The sequence below is a fragment of the Haplochromis burtoni genome, unplaced genomic scaffold (assembly GCF_018398535.1).
Source record: "Haplochromis burtoni strain Fernald_Lab_line unplaced genomic scaffold, NCSU_Asbu1 Contig_626, whole genome shotgun sequence".
Classification (NCBI taxonomy): domain Eukaryota; kingdom Metazoa; phylum Chordata; class Actinopteri; order Cichliformes; family Cichlidae; genus Haplochromis; species Haplochromis burtoni.
Window position 1 is genome coordinate 82,050 of NW_024582987.1, and position 21,459 is coordinate 103,508.

General features: G+C 40.6%; 1 protein-coding gene across 1 annotated transcript in view; it reads left to right on the forward strand.

Annotated features, from left to right (window-relative positions):
- The first annotated feature begins 8,136 nt into the window (after positions 1-8,136).
- Positions 8,137-21,459, forward strand: part of LOC102288760 (potassium/sodium hyperpolarization-activated cyclic nucleotide-gated channel 1) — a 70,549-nt gene continuing 57,226 nt past the window's right edge. Inside the window, exons 1-2 of the mRNA XM_005948916.3 lie at positions 8,137-8,800; positions 14,929-15,352. Of these exons, the coding sequence (XP_005948978.1) occupies positions 8,445-8,800; positions 14,929-15,352 (780 nt within the window). The 5' untranslated portion in view covers positions 8,137-8,444. The remainder of the gene's footprint in view (positions 8,801-14,928; positions 15,353-21,459) is intronic.

Consider the following 21,459-nt stretch of genomic DNA (forward strand, 5'->3'; position numbering starts at 1 on the left):
TCCACTTTCTTGAAAAAGGTTGGCAAGAATTAAACTAGTGGGAATGCCACTTAAAAGCTGTGATTAAAAAAAAAAGTGTGCTTTAAAAAGACTTTTGCAGTTATGTGCTACAAATACAGTATGACTGAACAAAATAGGCATGTATGAAAATAAAGCTTTGTAAAAATGGAATGCATGCAACAGAAATACAACAGAAAGAATACTGTCACTACTGTTTGAGTTGTTCTTGGGAGCGTTGTTTCCCACTGAAATAAAGTAGATAAAAAATGAGGATCAGCTTGGGTTTCTATAAGAGCTTGGATAAGCACGTTAGGCAGCGAGCTCAGGGTGGCCTGTTGTCTGCTGTGTCTTAATTCTGTGCTTGCTTATTTAATAGCACGTGCTGTAAATGTTCATGCTATTTTGGAATAAGAAATAAATGTGGAGAAAAAGGACATTTGACTATGACCACCAATCTTGACAAAGTGAATTCATTCTATTTAATATTTTACTGAAAATGCACAACCTGCTTAGAAGTTGAATGTTGTAAAGAACGAAAAAACAATAAAACCACTTGAACCTACAATCAATCCATGGCAGGCAGAAATTTCTAGTGCTTAATAATGTGGTCATGTGATAATGATAATTAATCATTTGAATTAAGCAGAAAGAATAAATTATTGACAAAAGAGTTGCAGGCTAAAGCTTCAGCTTGTCTGTGAAGGTTCTCAGTCATCCAGGTCATCGTAGTCAAAGGAGCTTGCAAAGAAAAGCGTCTGGACTTCTTTAACACTTAGAGTCCCCCGAGAGCAGCAGTGCCCAGCCTTCTACCTTTCTACCTTTAAAACCCGCCTTCCAGCCAAATGGCTGGTAGGCTTTTAGCTAGGCTTTAGCTTCAGCCAAGTGGAAGCTAAATTGTCTAGTCATTCATATGTAAATTAGGTTGTTATCTGGGAATTTTGGAGGGGAGTGGGGGGGTGTGTGTGTGAATGAGGGGGTGGGGGAGCTGCTAAAAGCTGTGAACTTCCTTTTGTGTTCGTCTTGATGCATTCTCAATCATCCAGGGAAATAAATCTCCAAAAGTCACCAACTTGGAGTGTTTCAGTTTGCCATCTTAGGGAGAAATCAACACACATGGGTGTATTTCCTTTGTTGCTGAGATTTATTGATAAAAAGTACAAAAAACCAACCATTTGTACACATATTTACAAATAATAATAAAAAGTGAGTGAGTACATTTCAACATTTTCAGCAATCACTCACAATCCTGGCACTGCCATGGTATCTGTAGTCTGCATTTACCACATGTGTATCTGTAGCAGTGAACACATCGCACAGTGGCATGATTCTTCTTGCATTTGTGTTTGACCTGACACATGGCTTTTTCCAGGGCTAGGTGTGGAGGGTTGTGTCCAAAGCAACTGTTCTTTTCTTGCCTTCTTCCCAGCTACACTCTCTTGCAAGCTCCACCAGGAAGTCCACCCGTCTTTCCTTCGTCCCGGTGCATGCTTGATACAGCACATGTGCATTCAGTGCTGCCATGTCAATCATGTTGTAAAACACGGCAACTGGCCAGCGCCGTGTTCCTCTGCGGACAGTGTACTCCCGAACCATCTGGTCCATCACATCCACGCCACACTTTGTTTTGTTGTAAAGGGTGACAGTGTTTGGCTTCCTTTTGGTAGTGTTGGGAAGCTGGGAAGAAGGCAAGAAAAGAACAGTTGCTTTGGACACAACCCTCCAAGGATAAAGGATAAAGGACACTCTTTCGAGGATGCCAATGTTCACATTTTGGACAGAGAGGACAGATGGTTTGAAAGAGGAGTGAAAGAAGCCATCTATGTCCACTGTGAGCGACCAGCTTTGAACAGAGGCGGGGGTTTACGACACCAACTCTCTGCCATCTATAATCCAGTTTTGAGATCCCTCCCCAGACGCCTTAACGCCCACTCACATCCTGGGCCATCTGATCTCAGGAATTCGCATGATAAGGTGGGGCCAGGTTTCACAATGAACTCACCCGAAACTCTGGCTGATTGGGACCCACACCCAGTTTCACACCTTGGCTCAGGGGATTAGAGGATCATCAGGGGGTCCTTTTGTCCCTCTGTGGGGGAAAACTCCCACTAGGTTTATATCTGGGACTCTCCACCATTTGACCTTAGAACTGAAGAAGCTTCTCGGATGAGAGGTGAAACGTCTTCAAGTAACTTAAAGAAGTCCAGACGCTTTTCTTTGCAAGCTCCTTTGAAAAGCTTCAGCTTGTTTTATTCTTTTGTTTTTACAAGGTACATTTTAAGTGAGAGTGTCGGTGTAACTACACTCACCAAATGAAATGCCAAATAAAACAGAAATTTCTTGAAGAAATTAAGAAATAAATTATTATTATTATTATTTTTTAAAATTATCATAGTGATTTTGCATGATCGATTTATATTCTTATAACATATAAAGTTTTTAGTTCAGAACATGTGGAGCTGCTTTCTTGATGTTTAAGTTATGCCAGATAAACAGTAGTGTGTGTTGCATAAAGCATGTCATTTCCATATTCTGCTGGATATTTGACATCAGACTAATACAGATATTTATTTGATATGATATGCAATATAGTTTCAATTATAAATATATATTATATTCATGCTACAGAGGCATCACAAGTAAAAACATACTGGACCAAATGCACAAAGCAATTAAAACTGTAAGTATAGGCAGAGATAACAGAGAAAGGGAAAAATAAAATCGAAGCCATCTGAGTATGCTGGATTGCTAGAGCTGAGTGCACTACAGCAGTCTGACACAGAGTGGATCTGGATGGCTGGTACACATACCTGTAGGCCTTATGAGGAGAGTAGGAACAAGTAACCAAGGTAGAGTAGTTCAGGTAATTAACTGAAATGACCAGAGTAGTAAATATATAGAAATAAGAATGTCTTATAAAGACATAACTGTGCATGCAGTTCTGTGTTAAAACGTTTTGAATCTATACAGCTATGCACAGACTGCGACTGCCGAGTTTTCCCATCTATACCATCCATCTCACACAGAAGGAAAACTGAATGAAATCCTGCATACTGCATAATTATATTCACTGCAACAGGTGATTGTGGCAGAAGGTGCAAACATAACAAAAGAATATTAATAGGCAAAAATGCTGATAATTAACTAATTTTGTTGCATTTATATGCACTAAATGATTATTAATTCATGTTGTATGTTTAAAGGTTGCATGTTGTCAAGAGCTCAGTGATGTAAATGTAACTAAGCTGCAGTAACAGACATTTCAGCATTACAGCATTTATCCCACTATGAAAGATGAAGTCACACCCCACCTACCGCATACTGCTGCACTACATCAAGCTAATGCATAATGATAATAATGATCCTGCAATTATTTCAATTTTAATTTGATTATTTATAGATTTTTTTCATAGTAAGAATATTTTAAAAAATGGTGGTTAACATGTTGGTTTATAGCTCACAAATATTTGCATTTCTATCTGTTGCTTTTGGACATTCCACAAATTGGCCAACTCATTCTGATGATTGTAAACCAATAACCGATCATTTTTTATCACATTCATCTTGCTGATTGAGCTTCTTAATGCTCTCATTTGTTTGTACAAGTCTGTTCGCTGATTAAGTCAACCTTGGCCTCGGCTGGTCCCTTTCCAATGCCTCAGTCTCATCCCGGAGGTCCATGATACCCTGATAGTCTCAGCTGGAGACAGACCAAAGCTTTCAATCTTATTACAACACTACCATCTTCCCAGCTCCAATCACGGTTTAATTAAAGTAGTCAGCCATGGAACAAGCGTCCAACGAGGACAAGTGAATTAGTACTCACGTCTGGCCCAAGAGGTGGAAGATTTGTGTTTTTTTAATTTGTGTTAGTTATTAAGCTTGGTCTCTCAGATGTTTCAGTGAGACTACAATAGGTGATTTACAGCATTTACATCCACAGGTTATTATTCAGTGGACAAGAATTTGAATACAATGGAAATGGTAAGACTAGAGTTCATGTATTCCTATGTGACAGGTGTCTGCTAAACCTTAAAACAAAATGATTTGAGCAGAAACAATTCCTGTTTGTAGGAAATCTGGTTATACATTTAATATCTTGCAGAAAATGAAACGAGTCCAAGGAGGCACACAGTTTCACTATCCTGCAGAGGGGTGATGCTGTTGTTGGCAAAAGCAATGACTGACAGTGCAGGGGTATGTAAGGTTTCATATCTATCAGTGTAAAACTGGGTGTAATCTTAGACACACAATGCAATTTCAAAAAGGCCACTGAGACAATCAGAAGAATCACAAACACATTTTACAAGCTAGGAAGCGGGATATTAAGTACACAATTCTCTGGGTATTCATCATAATATTATAAAGCTGGATTAGATCCCACTAGGATCAGATTAAACTCGCAGCTTAAACTGCAACATACTGTATGTTAAAGTGTTTAAAACAAATTTCCATACGAGGATGGAAATCTTACTATTGATCTGTTCATATTCAATATGTGTGACTTTTTTTTTTACTTAAACATGATTAGATGTGTAAAGAAGAGTCAAATAAAATCTCTGAATAATTCGTTTTTACCCCGCTCACCAATTCTCCTCTGGCTGAATTATCGGACAGATTTGGAGGCAGGATGATGCCGTGAATTAATCATGAGGTTTGGACAAACCCAAACAAAGGTTTACTCCCAGATGAATGTGTTCCTCCGTGATCCACAGTCTCCACCCGCGAAAGTTATTTGTGTTGTATTTATTCTCTGACATGTGAATGTGCCATCTGTGATTTCCACTTGTTCAATATCAGTATTACTTTAAGCCATAAATCTTATGCAACATTTTTCTCTAGCAGTACCCCTCCGTGTCCCATTAACTGTGTAGTTACACAAGCGTTGTGTAGTAGAAACAGTTGGCATGCCAGCTAATCCAATCCAACACTAACCCAGCTGAGAGAGAAAATGAGCAAAAAATTAAGGGATGTCTGTTTCAATTATGATAACATTTGGATCATTGCATAATAATCCACTACCAAGCATGCAAAATATCTGAGCTATTGTCCTCTAGTGATATACACAGCCAGCTGTGAGATTTTGTGTTTTGTTTTTTTGTATTGACAGGAAAAGACTGGCTGCGTGGGTTCAGCAATGCCACGTTGTGTAAAAAAGTACAGTTTCAGGTGATACGAAATGCTTCTGACAACCACACTTAATTGGACAGCAGGCTCAGGCAGTAGAGCAAGAGGTCTGTCACTTGGAGGGTTGTTGGTTCAAGCCCTGGCTCCTCTAGTCTATGTGCCAAAATGGCTCATAGCACAAAGTATTGTGTGCCTGTAGAAAGCGTAGTTAGAGTGCTATCTAAGTAACTGTCCAATAAATTCTTTAAAAATATCAAGCAAGTTTATTTAGAATTAAAAAAAGGTTAAAAATGTATTTTTCCTTCAGCAAAACAAACATTTTTTCATTAGAGTATATTCTGTTCAGAAAATGTTTGCATTCAAAACCTGGATGGATCCACGGATTCATGTTGTTTACACCAAATTCTGACTCTACCATCTGAATGTCATTAGAAATTTAGACTGCTTAAATCAAGTAACATTTTTCCAAACTTCTTTTGTATGAATTGGTGACCCTTTAGTGGTGTTCTGCTGCTGTAGCCCACCTGCTTCAAGATTTGATGTGTTGTTCTTAGAGAGCTGCTCTTCCTGTTTATTGACTTGAATCAACCATTCTCCTCTGACCTCTGGCTCCAACAAGACATGTTTGCCCAGAGAACAGGTGCTCACTGTGTGTATTTTGGGTTATTAATATAAGCACCTTCATGTATAAGTCCAGTTTTTCTAGTTTGTTTTTTAAAGTTAGAGGTACTTTAATTGATTTATATTCTTTTGGGTAGTCAACAGGGGCTTTGTTTAGGCTACTGGGTTAACATGCTCAAGTGCAGGACTGAGCAGCAGCAGGTTGAAAACTATATCTAAAGCCAAGTCCAAGAGAGAATCCCGAGTAGGAAGAACAAATCAAAAGCCGAAAAGCGAATCAGAGAAAGTAAAGAACACAAGGAGATTAAAACAGATGGAAAGGACTATTCGTACACACAGGGTAATCACGGAAGTGGAGACAACTTGGGGATATGAGACACAGGTACAGGCCAAAAAAAACCCCCCAAAAAAACAAACAAACAATATTTAAGTTAGATACTGGAGACAAATTTCAAAGTAAAACAGAAAATACCAACAAAAAAACATCCCCCAAAAAATAGAAAGACAAGAGAACGTACACTGAATGCAACACAGAGGCACGCTGCCTTGATAACCTTCTAATGTGACCATTTCTGAACAGTAACAGTAGCAGTTTAGTAACTTTAACCTAAACCATGATTTCTCATGAATCTAATAAAACTGTATTACCAGTTAATACCATCAGAAGCCTGTTTTATATTATGTTCATGGTAATTAATGATCCTGGTATAGTGAACAATGCAACTGGGGACTGGAGCCATGTGAAAATAGCTTTAATGCATTTATAGCATGACCAGTGTATAATGGCCAGTGTCTCATAACCAGTCATTCTTATACTTACAGGAGTACCTTTTTTTCCTAACAGTTCTGCACCCGGTCAAAAATGTACATAAATGGACACACACACACACGTACACATATGTACACAGTACCTGAGTATAAATATGAAAATAAATGGATGTATTTGTTTGCCCATCTGTATGTGTGTGTTTATTCTGAAATATCTCTCATTCTTAGACCTATTGATAGTGTGGAAATTAAGAAAATCTCATTTCATGCTGTGAGTCTGACATGAAAATCACAGCACTAGATTTTCCCATGCATAAGGCAAAATTTCATCCTTCACAAAATATCCTGACTCTTAGCAGTAATGTCTAAATAGCGTTTCCATGGCAGATGGTTTGTGTGACAGGCTGACCTGCAATTATGCCATTAAGGGGGAAGCCACTCCCTGTGCTCTCTCACTCTTTCTGCTTCTCTTCATCCACACTCCCAAGCGAGCAACCTATAAAACCACAACTACTCACTATTTCCTTTTATTAATGAATAACCCAAATATTCTTTTGATCAATTATTTAATGATTCGGTCTTAACAATGTCAGAAAAAGTGACAAAACATGAACATTTTCCAAACTTGATAGCTTGCTTTGCAAATAATAAAGAAATGTATCATAAATTTGGATGTAAAAACAAACAAACAAACAAACAAACAAACAAACAAACAAAACCTAATTCCGATTAGAGTACGATTAGCTGATCAGAATTCATTTTAATTGGTTGGCTGCTTCTGTAGTTTCTGTATTGCTCCATCTACTGTCTACAGCCTCCAGTCTTTACAATCCTTCACAAAAATTATTTCTGCACTTTATTCTATTATTTTCCCACTGCAATGTAATTCCAGAACTCAGACTCACATCCTTTCTTTGGTCCATCTTCTTTCTTGTCTATTCCTCATCCCATCTTTACCTGCAATCCTTGAGATTTATTCTGGATAGAGACCTAATTCTAGGAGAGCGAACCACGGTTCGCATAATTAGAGAAAACACCTTTTGGAAACAGCATGAGTGGAACAGTTGGCCATCCCTTAATTTGCACAATATGTCAGAATGCGCTCATTAATTCAGACGTTACCTAATTCACTACAGAATTCTCCTACATAGAGCAGATCATCTCTTTGTGGAGCATATAAAAGCTCTGGTTTCTACGCAGCCTGTACGTCAAGTTTTTAAATAAAGCAAACTGCAGCAGGTAGTTACAGGAAATGTTGGATCAAGTTCTGCAACACCTTAAAAACTGCGATATCCACAAGATGTTTAACTTGTATTTTAATGTGGCCGGTGGCACCTACTTTACAATCTGTTTCATCCAGTTGGCTTCTACTGTAACTTCTCAGCAGGAAGCAAACGAGGTGCCAGGCGAACCACAGGAAGCACCTAATCTATATCGGTTTATTAAGAAATAAAATAATAAAACCAGCCCTCATTAACTTGTCATACGTGTGTTTTTTCTTCTACAGCAGCGGCTTCCCCCTGCCGTGTGTGAAACTGTTGGCAAAGGAGGGGACTGGAGACGGAGGTGGGGGGTATCGTCAGCCACATTATGTAAATAAGGTGCAAGAGCATGTGCCAGTTAAACCGCAGTGTCGTGCGAAGTGAGATGAGGCACAGGCTTTGGACGGCAGAAGCCGGGGGCCGTCGGTAGATGGCGGTAACCCAAGAAACCTGATCCACCGGGTTCTCGGCCACTCTGTCTCAGTTTGCAGCACTCGCGTTGAAGGCAGAGGAGCCGAACAGTTTGAAGGACATCAAAAGAAACAGGAGAGCTCGCGGCGCGTCCTCTCGCTCCCCCCCCCTCTCTCTCTCGAGACGGAACGCGTAGTCTCAGAGAGAAAACAGAAGAAAACCCCCCCAAAAACAGAAAACGGGAAAACTAAGAGCGCCATGGAAGACAAATCGAATTCGTTCTCCAGCAACAAGGAGGAGAAGGCGGATGGGAATAATGTTTTTCAGAGGCAAGACTCGATACAGAAAAATAACACGGGGAGCCAGAACATGAAGGACCATGGCAACTCAGTGGGCTTCAAGGGGGAGCGGGAAGAGACCATGGTTGGTTTTGATGATCTGGAGGGGGCGTCCAGGCAATATGGTTTTATGCAGAGGCAATTTGGGGCCATGATGCAGCCCGGAGTCAATAAGTTCTCCTTGCGTATGTTCGGCAGCCAGAAAGCTGTGGAGAAAGAGCAAGAAAGGGTTCAGACGGCCGGATACTGGATCATTCATCCATATAGCGATTTTAGGTAAGGGCTGGAATAGACACCTGCTCAAACCCCCCTCCCCCTCCCCTTTATTTTATCCACCCTCACTGTCACCCTAAGGTCTGCAAGCTATAGCCTCCACTTGTTATCGCCACTCTCTCACACACAACCTGGCCCAAAGCGCATACGCTAATCTACCTCTGTATTTAGGCAATCAGGCTTCCGCTGTAGGGGAGGCGAGGAGGGCTTCTGTCAAAATGTGCTCAGTGTGTGTGTGTCTGTGTGTTTCATTGCGGTATTTTTAGTGTTATTATTATTATAAGAGAAAAGGGAGGGACGCATTAAGGCTAAAGGTGTATCAGTGAAACGTCCTTGGATAAAGGATGGTGAATGTCATGATTGGAGAACACACACAGAGCTCAGCCCTCCTGACTGCTTCACACCAGCGGCGCAGTGGCAGCTTCTCATTGCGACACATTCCCTGCTCGTATAGGGGCGACCGTACCTGGACACAACGTGACAGTGCCATTGCACCATCGGCGGTTGTAAACATTTCTTTGTAGGCGGATGTGAGCCGATGGGCCTGCGTGCATAAAGGGAAAAAATGCACAGAATGCGGTAAAATCGTGCAGGGAGACGATTAAGGAGAAGATGGCCGTGTTTTGAATTAATTAGTAACAAAAAAATCTGATCTTCGAGTCTTATCAGAGAGTTTTTACATGCTTTTTTAAAAAAAACTGACTTGAATGAGGAAATGTGATGGAATGTGTTTGTTTCAAAGGAACCGCAGAAGGATCGTGCCACACTTCCTTCCTCGGCACCCACTAAATGTCATAGTGGTTGATCATTTGGATTTGGTCTTTGGTTTGTGTAATTTATTTATTTCTCCTCTCAGCTGCACCAGCTCTCTGGCTTTATTGCAGCAGAGAGTTTGAGTTTCAGACCAGCTGCCTCCAATTTGCTTACATTTCCATACACAGTAAACAAATGAATCCAGGTAAAGGCGGTACGTGCTCACCCCCCCTCTCTCTCACACACACACACACACACACACACACACACACACACACACACACACACACACACACACACACACACGAGCTGCGTGTTTACAGTTTACCTCTTCACCAATTAAGCATCTCATTTGGTCCAGCCTCTGCACCAGTGTCACCTGGCACAGCTTGGTGGTGAATATCATCCCCGTTTTCCGTTGTCGCAACACGTAACGTGTCGGGGCACGTTGTCGCGCCCCCCCCCCCCCCCCTCGGCTCCCAGTGCCTTGAGCTTAGAGCTGTCCATGGTCCTGAACTTAGAGCAGGCTGCAAAAATGCAGCGCTCCCTTTTTCTGCAAGGCTTTCTTTTGCTGCTGGTTTTTTTTTATGGCAGGTGATTTCTTATTAAAAAAGGTTACATTTCCTGCTGGCTTATTTGCTACATACATTTGTTGTGATTAATGAGATACCACATGGTACTCACGGTAGCGCTAAACTCTATAAATCTTCATGCCCCACCCCTTGCAAGATCCCCCCCGCCCTTCCATGCATAAGAATAAAGATAACTAGGCTATCATAGCCTCAGCCACACAAAGACACTGGTATGCGTTTGCCCCTCTGCAGACACAGATGGACAATGATGGTAGGCAAGGATTAGCACAACACAACAGTCAACGAGCTTAACAGACTCAATTATGTAAGAAGATTGACCCCCTCCAAAAGATAGCCAAAGGGTATGACCAGAGCAGTTCAGTGAAATGGATACCTGTTCCACAGCTGTTAGTGAGTCAAGAGATTAATTAGTGGTCCCAAAGTGAATGGGCTGCATTTGTTATATTTGAGGAATTTCAAAAAATACAGTGGGGATTACAATGAAAATCAGCAGGAAAAAAAGGCTCTGTAATGAGAACATATGTGTGATTGCTCAAGCAGACTGGGCCTTCTTCTTTCTGCACTATTAGAAAATGTTTGTCTCACTCACACTGGCAGAGCCCCCCTAAGGTTACTTCCTCATGACATTTTCCAGAGGGCTGTTTTTCAGAAGACGCTCTTGTCCTCCAGACAGTGCAATGAAACGACCCCCTTCTAGGCCGCTGAGACCGCCTCCTGGCTTGAAAGTGCTACCTTGAGGTTTTCATCCCAGTTTGTGCCCAGTTTGTGGTGGAAGAGACAAGGCTGCTTCTTTGTTGCACGTGGCTCCATGTACTATTTCTTGGAAGCAAATCTTCCTCTCTCATTTTTTTCTTCTTTTTGCTAAGAAGTCTTCGTCACTTGTTCGTTAATCTTATACTGTTACATACTCTCATCTTAATGTTATGTGAGCAAAAACAAAAGACACAAAACACTATCTTTAATGAAAAGCATTACGTAAGTACAGACCATGAATGACACCAAGCATTCACACGGGCTTTATATTGCTTTGTCAAGGGTTGAAACTCAATATTCAACATATTCTTTGTACACAGTCGCTGCTTAAAGATTTATGGCAGGTTAGTAATATTCATTATTAATAGATTTTTGAGAGGGCCCGTGCACGGCCTCGCGCACCTCTGGTTTTGCTAAAGGTGGCTTTGTCATGCTCCATATGCTGTTGTTCAAAGACGTTGTGCAGGTTTTAAGCCTTTTCAAAGTAAATTCTCATGTTGCAGTTCTTTTAATTAACAGAATGAATTGTAGAGTCAACTGTGTTTCTTTCAGATAGTCTATACTCTAAAACCTGCATTCTTCTGAGTGGTTAGAGGCAGAAATTTTACAATGTAGCTTTACTACCCCTAATTTATTTATTCCTAATTTAACAGCCTTATTAAAAAGAAGAAAGAGGCGAGTAAAGCTAGTTTAGAGTATTTAATCAAGCTTGAACAAATCTTTTCCCACATGTTCTGTTTTACTCATCTCGACATTCGTAGATGACTCTGACATCCTTTTTTTTTAACCCAAAGTCTTTGTTTTTCTCTCTGTCTGAGGATGTGCCATGCTGTAGCGCAGTGTACCTGCTACACTGTAGACTGGTTGTGCTGAGTAGGATCCTGTGGACTTCATTGTGTTGCTTGGCAGGAGTGGGTCTGGCATTGATCATGATGGATCACTTGTTGTAAGAAGGAAACCTACAAGACAAAATGTGCTGGCTTGATTCGAGGAAGATTTTTTTTAACTTTCTTGTGATTAATCTGCCTCAGCTGGATTATTAGAGGCTCACTGCTTCCCCCTTTGGGGTTCTGTAGCTTCCAGCTCTTGTTATAAGTGGAACATATTGTCTCAAAGTATTTTTTCAGCGATACACTCAAATCGCATACGCTTTTTTGCTAGTTCATGCTGCGTGAATACATTTGGCAGAGTGACCAGAGCGCCACAGTTTCTCCGTTGCTGCAGATCTTACAGTGTTTGGGAAATGTCTCCCATTTTAAACAGTCACAACAGCAGCGTGTTATAGCATTCAGACCAAGCTTTTTAAAATTGATTGTAAACTCGGGATAAAAGATGATTAGCAGAGTACACATTTCATCTGGATGTGAATCCATAGCTGGGACGGGACTTGAGTGCTGAAATGGGCTGGAAGGGGAGGCTGTACTCCGACAGCACCGGGTGAATGTGGAAGTAGAGTACTTTAGCTGGAATCCATTGCTAGTGTTGGTGCCGCAGTTACAGTTAAGTGCACTGCACTCCGTTACTGGTTTAGCTGCGGTGCTTTCTTAGAAGTGGCACATTAGACCAAAAGCTTAAGCTTAATGCAGTATCAGAGCTGCCTCTGTGACTAGGTCAGTAAAACCAAAAGGAGCACACCTGCGTTGGTGTTACCATAAATAAAAAAATGATTTTAGCATTTAAACTTCCAAATTAGTATTTTCATTATTTCAGTCTGATAACTTAACTTAAAATGAGTACTTTATTACAGAAGCAGAATACAGTTAGACTATGGTACCTTTGAAGTTACATACTCTGTTGTTTTTGACTTTGGTATGTGATGAGTTACATGTAAACTCTAGTAGCATTGGGGTTTCACTCCATTTGACAGATTTCTTGTATTCTTCTGATGACGAATATTTCAAGGTTGCTTAATGCTTCTTTTATTTGAGAAGTGAAGCACAATGTTTAATTCAACAGATATGTGGGTGTCTTAGAGGTCATGTACAGTATAAATACCACCCACAAAAGTCACAATAGAAATATAAATATGTTAGAGATGTGGGAACTCTGTCAACATGAGTGGAAAACATCCAAATTCAAAAAGTGATTCAACTTAAATTCTGATATTAAAATCTGTTTGCTGAAAGCAGGAAAATAAAACATCTTAGTTCACAGGGACTAGTTTTTTTTAATCTCCAAATTAACAGACTGTACATCTTGAACTCACATTTTTGTGTATTATTTATTATTTAACTATTTTTGCTCTACCGTTGTTCTCTTTTTTTTTTTTTAGCTATAAATGTTTGTGTTCATTGATATTATACAATCCTTGATCCCCTTAGATTAAAGTTGAAAAAGATTAGTCATGGCAGCCTCTTCTTTAACACTGAAATACAGTATAAACAATTACAAGAAAAAAAAGTCACACACAACATGACGTATCAGGTCAATAAGCATCAGCTTATTGAAAGGTTGATACAATGACACACGTGCTAAAAAGCGTATAAAAGCACAGCTTTTGTATGTTTTTTTTAAATGCTCTTATTACTCATAATGCTATAGCTCGGTTCTAGTGCGCATTGTACTTGTTGCGTAACTTTGTTGTTATTGTGCTGACCTGAGAGGACTCAGTTTGCATCATGGTTTAGCATGAACTCAACGAGCTCAGCAGTTCAATATCTGCTGGGGTAAAAATACCTATTGTGGACCTTATCAGCCACCTCAATGTTTAGTTGAAGTGAAGACAGTTATCAGACATGTGATCTGTGGGTATTTATAAAGCCAAGGCCTCGGCTTAATTTATTGAAACAGATCCATTACTGGGTGGCAAGTCTGCCAGACAGGCATCCGGCCAGCCAGTTCATTTCTACCTTCAACAACAACGTGATGGTCAGCAAGGCAGAGCAGAGGCAGGCAGGCACGGAGCGGGGATAACGTCAGTGGAGAGTTTTTAGAGTGAGATAGGATTGCTGAAAGCATCTATTTTCATTCATGGTTGTCTGGCCTTTACTCAGGGCCCAGAACACTTTGTGAAAAGAGCAGGGTGCTGATGAATTACTTCTGGCTCTGTTCATCGAAAGGCAGAGGGCAGAGACATTAACACAGCCAGGAAGGATGGAGAGGGTCTCAGTCTAAAGGGCCCTGAATACATATAGTAAGTGATAGCAGTACATTACTGGATGTCCTTGAATCGTAATTAACTTTGAGCCCGAGAGTTTTGGTACGAACTCAAGTATATACTTCTCGGAGCGAGATCTTAAGCTTGCATGTATGTGCCTTTCCAGATCTGAGCTGAAAGATTATCTAATATTGTCGGCTGTTTAGATGTTGCATGTTATCTGCTGATAGCAGAAGTGGCAACGTAAGATCTTTCAGGCTGTGTACCTTTGCAGGCTGAAGCACTGGATAGGCTGCAGTGAAGAGTTTCATAGGCAGTGACTGATGTCAGAAGGTGACTACTACTGACTTTTATAATCCCCTTACCTCTCTGCTTCCCACATGAAGTTGGAGTTGGAGCAAACTGGCGTTATAGCTATCGTAATGAAACTTGTTTCACACTTTCCCTCAGAGTGAATTGAGTTATCGCTGATACGTAACCTTTTAAATGTTCTAATAAAAGAACGGGATGTAGCTTCGTGCTCTTGAAGCGTATCTTATTTGTAGGCAGCAGAGTATTTGAGCAAGTTCAGATTGAATAAGAGGCCCAGCTAATGTTAGAAAGTCATGTGACCTGACACGGTAAATACCGTATTTAAATGTCAGAAGAGAGCAGAGTGATCGGGCATTTTTTTAAGCAGAGCTTTATAAATCAACATTGTGCAGTGCTCCTCTTTTCTGGGACTGTTCTTCCTTTTCATAAGACATGCAGTGACAGAGTGAACAGTCACCTCTGACCGTATGCAGTGCACTGGGATAAACAGAATTATACATATAAACAATATCAGCAGAATAAGCAGAAAAGAAGCATGATTTCTTTTCCCCTGTGGACTTCAGTTTTGTGGCTACAGCATGTTTTATCGCTTGCATTACTCATTTGTTTCGGTTTTTCCACAGGTTCTACTGGGACTTGATAATGCTCATCATGATGATGGGGAATCTAATCATCATTCCTGTGGGAATAACCTTCTTCTCAGAGCAGACTACCACCACCTGGCTGGTCTTCAACGTGGCTTCGGACACCATCTTCCTGGTGGACCTGGTCATGAACTTCAGAACGGGGATCGTCAATGAGGAGAGCTCAGAGATCATCCTAGATCCCAAAGTCATCAAGATGAATTACCTGAAGAGCTGGTTCGTCGTGGACTTCCTTTCCTCCATTCCAGTGGATTATATATTTTTGATAGTGGAGAAAGGCTTTGACTCAGAGGTATATAAAACAGCTCGCGCCCTGCGAATCGTCCGCTTCACCAAGATCCTCAGTCTTCTGCGTCTGCTAAGACTGTCCCGACTCATCAGATACATACATCAGTGGGAGGAGGTGCGTATATATTTGTCTTTGTCACATAAATTAACAAAGTTGTGCGGTCTTTTACTGTGATTGGGTGGGGTCCTTGCTTGGGAGTTATCTACTTATCTGTAGGTAACTAGTGTAATCAGTTTCAGTTCACTGATGTGTGAAATTAATTTGAAATGTGAAATCAGAGCAGATGCTTTTATTAGGAGAAAAATACAGCACGTCAAGCAGGTAAGGAAATCCCAAACAGCTGATTCTGTTCATCTGGACGTAGCGTTTTCAGAGGTAAAGCCTGACCAGAGACTGGAGAAGTTGGATGAGTGATGAAACGTTTCGCCACTGAAATCACTACGTCCAGATGAACAGAATCAACATTTTGGGAACACATTTAACAGTTTACCATTCCAGTGGTCTCCAGTGTAAAAAGATGAATCTGAGGCGTAGTGAGCAACCTTCTTAATAGTTTAACTGTAGTGGATTTTGTGTAAATATCACAAGGTTATACCCAAAGGACATAACAGAGAGTGATGCATTACTTACCCACTATTGAGTCACTGCATGTCTCAGACTTTTTCCAACCTGAATCCAGTGTTCTCATCCTTCTCCTAAGGACTAAGTAACTACACGTCATCGTGACCCTGTCATTTCAGCTAGTGGATCCAGTTTAGATATCACGGCCAAAGTCATTACTGTGTGTACGATTTCGTAGTTAAAATGTAAATAGGTGAACATAACGCTGTCATTTTTAATCAGCTTGACTCCCTCTTATTTTAAATGTCCTTGCAGCAAAGCGTCAGGGACACGTTCCTCCCTTATTGTTACACGTGCTGTTAGCCATGCTGTTTTAGATTGTTTGATATGCACGGAGTGGATTAAAAATATATCAGCAGCAAGAGGACTGCAACAAGGCATAATGTGCTATGTGCATGGACTGTATGTAAAAGATGGATGCAGCCTCCAGGTTTGAAAAGTGGAGTAAATTTGTATGAAGGTATACGGGAAGGTTGTAGAGAGCAGATGACGCTGCTTGTTCATGTGTCATTTAACAGTTCGGTAAGCACATTCTTAATTAATCTAGTGTCTCATTTGCTAGCTTCAGCCCATCTTTATTATACAATATTGTATATAAGAAAGTGAAAAAAACAGGAACTTTTGTGTTATTAATTACTTTGGTGTAGTATCTATATCCATGGGGGAGGTCTTTATCTGAGGGAAAGCTGTAAAACTAATGAATGAATACAGTTAGAAGTCCAAAATTGATCCTGCCCTTCACATTTCCAAAGCTTTCCAGTGGGCCGGATTAGAGTCTTTGCGCGTCCAATTCTGGCCCGCAGGCTATATATTTTACACCCCTGCTATAAACCAATCGATGACATCACGGTGGCCACATCTGGCTTTTATATAAAAGCTGCTGTTGTGCCCGTGTAAACATAAGCTCCAGTCAGAACTGTGCCTGATTCCTGGTACCCATACTACGGATCAGTGAACTTTTATAATACAGAAAAAGATCATCTTTCTGCTTAAGTACCAGCGAGGCAGCTGACTTTTACAGTGTTTATGGTAGCTTATAGCTTTCTGTCAGTGTGTGCTTTAAACATTTTTTATTATCCTTACTGTGTAATGTGGCATTTGAAAAACAAAACCATTATTCATGCTTCAGTAAAGCATTATTAAAGCTTTGCTGAATGTGGTCTCTGGTTCAGGATTCTCACACACACATACGAGCACACATACGTCACACAACACACTCTGAAAGTGAGCGCACTATAGATGGTGGTTGCTTGGTGTTATTATCTTGGTATGTACACTATGTGGGAAGCTGATTGTGAGGTTCAGCGTAGTTTGCAGACTTGTATACATTGGGAGGATGAGACAACATTGGACCAGGACAGAAGCATAAATATTCCGTGCTGCAAGGTTAATGAGAATCTGCAGTGAGGATGCAGGCAGCCAGTGCAGTACAAAGTACACAGGGATGTGTCATAATGCCTGGCTGCAACAGCACAGCTTACAGGCCTGCGCTACTCTCAGTTCATCTCTCTCACGTCATTCGTCTTTGCCTCCAATCGTTTCGCTGCTTATCAAACTCCGTGGCTCCTTCTTTCCCTCTGGTTCGCCCCCTTCCCCCCAGTTGCATGCCTTTTCTCACCCTCTCCCTCGCACGGCATGTCCTCCTTCGGCATGTTGTCTTTCTTTAAGACATGTCCAACCCCTGTGCACTTAAGAAGATAGTTTAGTATATGAAGCTTGCATCAATTTACTTATTTCGCTGTAACCATATTAAACGAGCACACCGAATAATAAAACAACGGCGAAACAGACACATCCACTGGAGATGCGAGAGGGGAAGAAAAGGCACTCGGTGGAAACATTCCAAGCTGTCGTAACATGTTAGGTGTGGGATGCAGGATTAGAGCTTTAATGGAGGGACGAATGTAGTCTCCTGCCATTGCAAAGATTTTCAAGCTGTGAACGTTCGTTACGTCAGCCGTGGGATGGACCCAACTAGTTATTCAGTCAGTTTCTACAATAAGTCATCCTCCAAACTGTATGTCCATCCGTCATTCCTTCATCTGGTCTTTGCTCCCTCCCGCCCTCTTCACTCTGTCACAATCTTCTCCCTCCATCTGTGGAGTAAAGGAGGCTGTTATTTCACCAGTGCTGGCTGGCCATTCAGTCTTTTTTCACTTTTCCATCACTGCTAATGTCCTAGTCACGGTCTCTATCAGAGAAAACCTATTCTTATTCTTTAGGGTTGTTACCCTCCTAAAATCTTCATTTTTAGTTCAGAGCGGAATTTTCCCATTTAGCGTGATCGATACTGAAACTGTATCTAATATATAAAAAATGAGTCTTTGGAGTCACCTGCAGGTATGTCTGAATGATTTAGCTGTGTAATTTGTCAGTAAATACTCCACTTTCCTTTATTAAAAGTGCTTGTGGCAAGAAGGATCCTGATACAGGCAGTTTTGGTGGATATCGGGTATTATGGTTGCAGTAAAACAGTTGAACAGCTACAGTATTAGGACCCAGTCAGGACCTGACGTGCCTTATTTAACAACTCGCACAACTGCCAGTCATTAGAAAGACATTATAAACTCCACTTCGATGACTCTGCCTGTGCCAGTTTGGAAATGTAATAAAGATGGAAGAAAATTAATAAAAAATAGTAAAAAAAAGTAAGTAGTAGTAAAAGCTGAAAAGACATCTACTTGTTCAAGAGCGCATGCTGCTGTATGTACTGTATCCAGTTGTCTGGTTCTCTGTGTGTTTTCTAAATCATTCATCATGTGCATGTGCAAACATAATTATTACAATGTGCAGTAGTTAGGGAAATTGCAGTGTACAGCGTGAAGGTCACGTAGAGCAGTAAATTCTGTGTGCTCAAACAATCTGAGTGGGGACTAGGGCTGGGCCATATTATACCGTTCACGGTAATACCGGTATAATGTTAGGCAACGATAGGAAAATGAAATATCGCGATAGAATAGTAAAACGCGCATGCGCAGTGCCTTTGTTTTCATACGCACATGGCCGATTGTTGAGTGAAACAGATGAACCAGAATTGGTTTGTAAAAATGGTGCAACTTCAGTGATGTGGAACTGGTTTGGTGTTTGTCCGTCAGATACACGACAAAGCACATTTTTTTGCAGAACATGCAAGCGGCCGTCGGACTAAGATGCTCTTAAATCTGGGAGTAATCTGGGTCCTAAACTCCGTATGCTTCAGGTCAAACGAACACTGCAGCATCACTAAGAGTTAAACACTGTCTAAATTCTTTCATCTTTAATAAAACGATCAGCATTGCTGCTTTACCAGGTGTAACTATGAAGTTTAACTTCCAGGCATCCATGAAAACAAAATGTATTACATTTAACGGAGTTAGAAGCTAGCAGGAAGCTAGCGGAAGTTAGCTCGCTAGTTTCGCTAGTTACCTAAGCATGATATAGCATGTTCTGACTGAGAGATTTCTGAAAAAAATCAAACGTACAGCTCTGCTATCACTTCCAACATAAATGAAGACAGGAAACTAAACAGCAGTGACGTTTGTAGGGTTACTGAAGTTGGGCTAGCTGGTATATAATTATGTGCTACGTGATCGCTAGCGACACAGCTATGTTAGCATAACATAAACAGTGAAGCTGGAGGACAAACACTAACACTTTTCCACTTATAAAAGTTAACGTTAAGGTTCCTCGTGGTTAGAGACAAATGCAATCGCATGGCAGGATGCTGTAAAAGGACCAATCTTCAGTCAGGAGAACAACTGAGATAATCCATCCACAATACGAGGTTAGTCATTAATATACTGCAACAACATGGGAATAGAGCAGCTGCCAGAGAATTCAACATTAATGAATCAATGGTACAGAAGTGGAGGAAGCAAGAAGAATGAGTTTAATAAAGTTTGATTTATCTGACTGCTTTGTTTCGCTTAATGTGCCTTATAATCCCGTGCACCTTATGGTCCGAAAAATACGTACTGCACACTGCAGTTTAATGTTGCAAAGCACCTCTTTTTAACTTCAGTGGATATTATACATGGTTATGCTCAGGATGTGTCAGCCCATTTCTACTGGAAATGCCTTTTGGTTAAACTTTCAGCAAGGAATTTGCATTTGCACTGTTACATTTTTATAAAGCTTTAATGTACATAAAAACCAGCTTCTTGTTTAAGTGCAAATAAATGGATGGGGGTTTTTTTGCACTAGTAAAGTTGTGGAGTTGTATTTTGTCTCGCATCAATTATATCGTCAGTTATATCGTTATCGCAAATTTTCAAATATATATCGTGATAAATAGTTTTGGCCATATCGCCCTGCTCTAGTGGGGACCAACCAAAGGGAAGCTTGTGCACTTTTTACACATGTGAAAGTAACTACTGATCTTTCATACATTCACATCAGCAGTGTTGGTCAAGTTACTTGAAATAGGAATTAGTTACTAATTACTTTTCTAAGAGAGTAATCCCATTACTTTACTGATTACTTATTTTCAAAATGAATTAGTTAATTTATTACTTTGTTACATTCCCGTGGCAGCGTGCTCGGTGCTTGCTAAGATTTGAAGCGTAATCTCTCCTGCACTCCATATTGTCCATTGTTGATACACACACGTCTGTTGCAGTCACGGACGTCGCACGCTCGTACGTCCTTGTCATGAGACACTCTCATAAAATCACGGTTTAGTAACGCAGTAACGCGGCATGCTTACTGGAAAGTAACAGTAATCGAATTACTTTTTTGCAATAGTAATCCCTTACTTTACTTGTTACTTGGAAAAAGTAATCGGATTACAGTAACGCGTTACTGCCCATCTCTGCACATAAGTGCTAAAAAGTGCAGAGCTAAAAATGTAACTTTCTGCTCTGCTTTTGTCCACGTGCCTAAATGCACTGAGGCGCTGCCACGTGATTGGTTGATTCAGCACTGTGCCATTCATGATGTTAAGAAATCCTACAGCTCATTATTTGCCATAAACAGAGGATTGGGAAAACAAAAAGTCATCTAGCTTACCTCTCAACTATAGTGCCTCATTAGGGAATTACGTGTAATTATTAACAATTTAACAACTGAGAAATGAGAAGAGTTATCTGGTTATTTTACACTTAATTTCACATGATTTTTTTTTTTTTGTTTTAACTTTCAAGGGCATTTTGCCCCCTGCTCCTATTCATTTCTAACCCTGCTTCTCTTATGTTTCTCTTATTACTTCATGCCCTCACAGACACAGAGCTAATTATCCCAATGACCTTAAAGTCACAGTAGTGTTTTTTTTTTTTTTGTTTTTTGCTCTCTCAGAATGTTGGCACCTTTGGATATGTGCTAATGTCAGACAGATCTTAATGACGTGTATTACAGGGAAATGATTTATATACTATCCTATTCAATGCTGGTTTTAGTTTGTTTTATTTAATGAAAATGCAAAAGGAGACTAAAAGGATAACATTTTTAAACTGCTGTAGAAAATCCCCAGAGCTCCCAGTGCCACATCTGGCTTATCACAGTCACCAGGCCTCCCGCCAGATCCCAGCTCAAGCAGGAGGGCTCAGGTTGGGCTTGTGGCAACATACCATCCCCCAAGGGGAACTGTACCCTTTTTGAGGGTACCAGACAAAAACAAAAACAAA